This window comes from Lactuca serriola, chromosome 3 (genome assembly GCF_051521515.1).
Source record: "Lactuca serriola cultivar US96UC23 chromosome 3, Lser_US96UC23_V15, whole genome shotgun sequence".
In the NCBI taxonomy this organism is placed as follows: domain Eukaryota; kingdom Viridiplantae; phylum Streptophyta; class Magnoliopsida; order Asterales; family Asteraceae; genus Lactuca; species Lactuca serriola.
The window spans coordinates 278,116,084-278,121,974 of record NC_136410.1 but is presented as its reverse complement, the minus strand read 5'-3'; the positions used below and the strand labels follow the sequence as shown (position 1 = coordinate 278,121,974).

General features: G+C 36.3%; 1 protein-coding gene across 1 annotated transcript; it reads right to left on the bottom strand.

Moving 5' to 3' along the window:
- Window positions 1-4,317: 4,317 nt before the first annotated feature.
- Window positions 4,318-5,645, bottom strand: LOC145094918 (cell number regulator 6-like). Its single transcript, XM_079032897.1, has 4 exons — window positions 5,497-5,645; window positions 5,207-5,321; window positions 4,834-5,099; window positions 4,318-4,724 (listed from the first exon to the last, which is right to left on the bottom strand). Exons 1-4 carry the CDS (start codon window positions 5,593-5,595, stop codon window positions 4,461-4,463), a joined length of 744 nt encoding a protein of 247 aa, XP_078889023.1. The 5' UTR covers window positions 5,596-5,645; the 3' UTR covers window positions 4,318-4,460.
- Window positions 5,646-5,891: the final 246 nt, after the last annotated feature.

Below are 5,891 nucleotides of genomic sequence, written 5' to 3'. Positions count from 1 at the left end.
ATTGCAACGCGTGAAGTTATCAATTCCAGGCGACGTTGGATTATTTTTGAGCATGATTAATTGCTATAAACACGCGTTACACAAACGACCAGTTTATAACTATACTAACGATCCCGTAGGCGTCGTCCGTACTAATCACGTTATCCAACCGCCCTGACTTCCCCACATCCGAAGAGAAAGAGGACACGAAGACCCCGATGACTCCATTAACCGGTTGGGGATAAAAAAAAAAGGGTACGAGGGGTCCCAGACCCGCCTCGCATGAAATACCGACTTTACTAGCAATACCAAAGGACCCTTGGGGACCAATAGTATCCAAGCCATTGAAAGTCCTTTTACGCTGTGCTAGATCATGTAAGACCCAACACCTCGTAAGGTAGAAGTCTTCGGGCCTTAAGATCAGGTCATTGGGCTAGCTAGGCCCAACAAACAAGATTTTACACTTTTGGGGCCCAAAGATGGTGCGTAGACGTCTGTGCACTCTCGCATGTATACTGAATTCCCAAATGTTACTTGTATGAATCGAGGTATCGTCGCGTTAGTAGTTTCGGATTTTTATTGGTTCGAGACCGAACCAATTCGTTTAACAACGACTTTTTGGTATTGTTGTGTATTGTATTTCGTCGGTAGTCGCGGTACCATTATTTGATCAAATTGCGTGCATTGAATTAGCCTTGAAAGTTTTCTGTTTTCAGCCCCTCATTGTTTGTAAAATTTACTTTTTCAACCCTTTAATTAAATAACTTTCCGGTTTGGTCCTTAAATCATTTTCTTGACATTTTAACACCAAAAATTATTGAAATTAATATTTTTCAGCATATTTTTCATTGAAAACAGTTTAAGTCCCTGAAAATGCAGTTTTCTCGGTTATAACCCCTCTTTTTCGCAGTTTTGACAATTTTGGCCCAAATTGTAAAATTTTTGCAACTTTGGTCCTTTTTAAATTGAAAAAGCATTTTAAACCTTTGAAAAGTACTTGGAACACTAGTAGTCCATTGTTTTACAGAAAAACACAGTTTTGGGCCTCCAAATCAGAAAATTTCGCATAATGGGCCTTATTGGGCCGAAAATGTCATTTTTAGCCCATTAAGCTTGAAATTTATGTTTTTAATCGTCCAACAAGTATATTTCCAGAAAATACATTATGGAAACTGTTTTGGGTCATCTCCCCCATCAGATTTCGAAATATTTCAATTTGGGCCCTTTAACTTTATATTTTTAGCATTTTATGTCCAAAAATTGAGTTTTTAGCCCAAAGAAAATGTTACTAAGCCATTTAGCTATTTTTTTTCTTGGAACACTTTGTATGTAGAAATATACTTGATGCTAGTATCATTTAACATAAAGTATATCTCGGTTTTTAGGGGTTTTATGGCTAGATCCAACATTATAACACACAAAAACACACATATAAGCATAGAATTCATACAAGGCATATAAAACATATATAGATCTACATTTGCACTTGTATTCCCCCCCCCCCCCCACAAAACTCATAAAAACAGAAAATAGGGGGTATGAAGCTCACCTTTGGATGTTGATTCGGTTTTTGAAGAAAGGATGGGAGAAAGCTTGGTGATTTTTTTGACCCTAGCACCCCTTGATGAAGATTTCGAGTTTATGGAGTTCTAAGACACAAGTTTATGATTTCATGAGAGTTAAGAAGAGATTTTTGGAGATAAGAAGGAGTCCAAAGCATGGATCCAAGCATTAACTTACCTAGATAATGATTTTGGTGATGGATTCTCCTTGTGAAGCTCTTGATTCACGAAATTTTTGAAGGAGGAGGGAGGATTGTTCTTCAAGACTTAGAGAGTTTGGAATAGATTTTTGTGGTGTGTGTGGGTGTGTTTTCGGCCGAGAGTGAGTGAGAGGAAGAAGAAGGAATGAACTTTGAGGTGATGTATGCATGGGTATATGAGATATAATGCATGGATAACCATGAGGTAATAGTGAGGTGTCACTTGAAAGTCAACTCTCTTCACCTCCTCTTGGGTTTGGGCCTTGGGCCGAGAGTTTTGAAGGGAAAAGGAAAAATTTGGGCTTTTTTTTTGCCCCTAAGCCCAATATTAGAGTTTGTTTGGGTGTGTTTCAACCTAAAAGAATGTGGTAGGATTTTCACATTTTTGTTGGACTAGTTTAGGTTATTCATGGATCAAAGCTTTTAATTCATTTCATTCTAGGCCCAAAATGGCCCAAAATGTTGAAATAAATTAATGTAGGTCCAAATAGAGCCCAATTAGGGTTCTATGCCCATGATAGTCAAATTGGAAGCTTATTGGTCCATTTGGGTCCAATAAGGAAGTCCTAGTCCAAAAATGGACCTAAACAAGAACTTCTAGGGTTTCCAATTGTTTGATGACTATTTGTAGCACTTGTATGATGTATTTGATTGAAGTTTTTGATGTCATAATAGTAGGTATCACACATGCTCCTAAGTTTTTGATTCACATTAACTTGAGTGTATAGATTACATGACACAAAATTTCCAGTTGTGACAACGTGAGTGTGTAGTTACTTTCACCTTACACATAAATATGAAGTATTTTACATAAAATATGTGTTGTGTGAATATATATTGTTTGTTTATTTGAGATGGGTGCTGAAGGAATGATTTATACATGTTTTTAAATAATTTAAACTATATATGTATTTTTATCTACGGAAAATGTTGGGTAAAACATGGGTAGATGAAATAGTGGGTATGATGAAAGGTGAGTTGGAAAAAGGAGATGATCAATAATATTGATCATGAGTTGAGGGTGAGTGGTGAAATTTGAGAGAATCACTTACCCAAAATGTTGGCCCCCGTCATTCAGCAGAGTACGGATGACAACCATGGACTATTCTAGACAGTCTATGGAACACTAGCAGGCCCGCAACCTGTAGGTGTAATGAACTATATGTTCATTTGTTGTACTCTAAAACCCATTAACATGTATTGCAGGAGAGAATACCTGTAAATAATATTGTTGATAAACGAGAGCTATGGACTTAGCACATGTTGAGTAAACTTTGGCAGCTATGGAATTAGTGTCCGTTGTATAAACCCCAGTCACGAGGTGACTTTGTGTCTATTCCTTAGGATGAATCCTTAGGAAGGAGTGATAGTTGATTCTTAGGGTAAACCCTTAAGAAATAAATAAAATAATGGGGTTTGGGGTAATTTGGTTGATTGATTGATGTTTAAACATAATAAATTTATGTATTGTGGGTTGAAAACCCTATATGCTCACCAGGCTTCCAAGCCTGACCCACTCAGCTGTTTATATTACAGGTAGAGGACCCCGAGCATAGTCGGATGATGATGATGAGTGAATTTTGGATTATAGGCTAGTAGTTACAAATAACTGTCGTAAGGCTTATAATGTCTTGTTTATGCTTTTGATCTGTATCGGAACATGACATCCCGAAGTTTTGATATAAAAAGGAAATGATATATTTCTTAAATAAAGGTTTTGACAAACTTTTATCATATTTTGTTTTGGGGACCAATTCCGTAACATCTTTTATAAAGATTTCTCTGATTTGATTTTAAAAAGCATAAATTAAATCGGTCTTTTCTAGCCGAGAAATTAGGGGATGTCACAATTAGCTCTCCCCTTGCACCATATGCTTTCTCTCTGCTCTCTAGGGTTTCTCAGGGTGTAATGGCCGAAAATGAAGGCCATAAGGACCTTTAAATAGGTCCCAAACCCGAGAAATTAGGGTTTCTCTGCCCAACACCTACTCGGCGAGTCCCTCCTCTGACTCGTCGAGTCCACTCATTAAATCCGCGTGAGAAGCCCGACTCGACTCGGCGAGTTGGATCCTCAACTCGTCGAGTCTCTCCTCTAAATCACAAAATTAACCTACATCATAATAACCCTAAGAATCCGGATGTTACAGAAAAAGCAAAAATCATCGATGATTGACAAATATAGCAACAATTGCTATATGTCGCACATATGTGACTTTGATACTCACTTCTCAAGTAGTGTGATTACTTATAAAGCTAGTAATGATTTTTCCAAGACATATTATGCTCCAAATCTCGCATATTACGTCACAGTTCACACCATAAAAATACTACTTTAAGTCATTTATATATAAAATTTGGATGATAGTAAAAATCATATATATTTATGTGTAAAAATATAAATTATATACAAAATTTCCATCTAACATCACATCTTAGAAAATGCTATAACTTGTCATTTCTCATAAAACTTGAGTCTTACCTTGCCGTCAAGTCATGTCTTGTTATTTAGAGTGACAATGTATATATTTCGCATTATCTTTTTAGAAACCTTTGTCATGTACCATAATCATCCATTCCATTGGCCTTTTATAAATGTTACATTATTTTTCTCAACACTATATAAATAACTCATCCTTTTCTATTACAATTAAGTAAACAAAATCATTAATGTTTCATTCTTTTTTTTTTTTTTTTTTTTCTATTTCTCAATGTGAAATACTCAACTTTCCACAACTTGAAGCTCCGTATTCTTACTATCTTCACTTTCTTGTCGAGTGGAGGAGGAATAGGATGAAGATGAAGAAGCAGACTCAACGTCTTTTGTATTTTCTTCATGAATGGTTTTCATTTCTTGAATGCGAGGTGGACTCATTAGTGTCTCTTCGACATTCTCAGCTAAATGCAACTTCATCTCACGGTGCTCTTGACATAATGCACACCAATGCAAACAACAATGTACCCCACAAGGGTCACAAGGAGAATCCTGCACAAAAATCTTAACCATAACTAACTAATTCTCAAGTAGCTTGAGTTATGGAGTGCTTATATATACGTGTCTTGGATCAATGATGAAAGAAAATTTTATGCAGTACCCTTAAGTGATATTTACGTTGAAGTGATTGTCGTGCCATGCCAGTATAAATACCACACATCCACCAAGCGAAGAGAAGGCCCTCAGTAATGAGACACGACGTACTTGGATCTATTCCCGGGACCAATGCAATAACTGTCGCTAAAACCATGCCACCTTCTACACATAACGCATGACACATACATGCATTGTTTGCGGGAATCTCTTCATTGAGGCTCTCTACGTTGCGCCCAAACAACATACATGGACAAAACAACCCCGTCACGCCTAAAAAGAACCATTCAAGTATTTAAAGAAATGAACATGTATATAGGTTTATAGTTTATGTATAATGTATAAATAGATAGCATTTAAAACAAAATATCAAAACTTACAACTTTCGGAATCATCGGCACAACTAAATATTCCCGTAGACCAATCTTCATCGGCAGGTGGCTCATATGTTGATGGTAGGGCTTGCCCACATTCTGGGCATCTACGAGCTTGCAACTATCAAAAGATACTAACATTAGTAATTCGGTTATTAAGAATCCGAAATTTTATCATAAAATCAAAACCCGCCAAAGGCAATGTGAATCAATACATAAAACACATGTGCGTGCATGCATATACACATACAACATTAATTTACATGCACATTGTTTTTGGTAATAAATTTGAAAACCTCATGAATGTCAATTGGTTGATTGAGCTCCCCGGGTGTGACATCTTGTAGCGATGCTTCTTGCTCCTTCGTAAGCTTCACATAAGACTTTTCTCCCATTTCTCTTTATTCTTTTCTTTCGGAGATAGGAAACGATAGTTTAATTTTTACTCATAAGTTCCACCGATTATTCGCACACAAGTGTGTGTTTCTACGTGTATTTATGTATGTATTCTCGACCCTACATTTTAGTTCAAGTGAGAAACTATCTCTCAATTGTTCAAAAAAACGTGTGGACCAAACTTGGTCTTAATACTTACATATTGAGAACTTGATTTCTTTCAATTCGAATTTATAAGAATAATAATAGGAAAATTAAAGACAAAGTTAGATTGTTCATTACCACATGTTGTTTG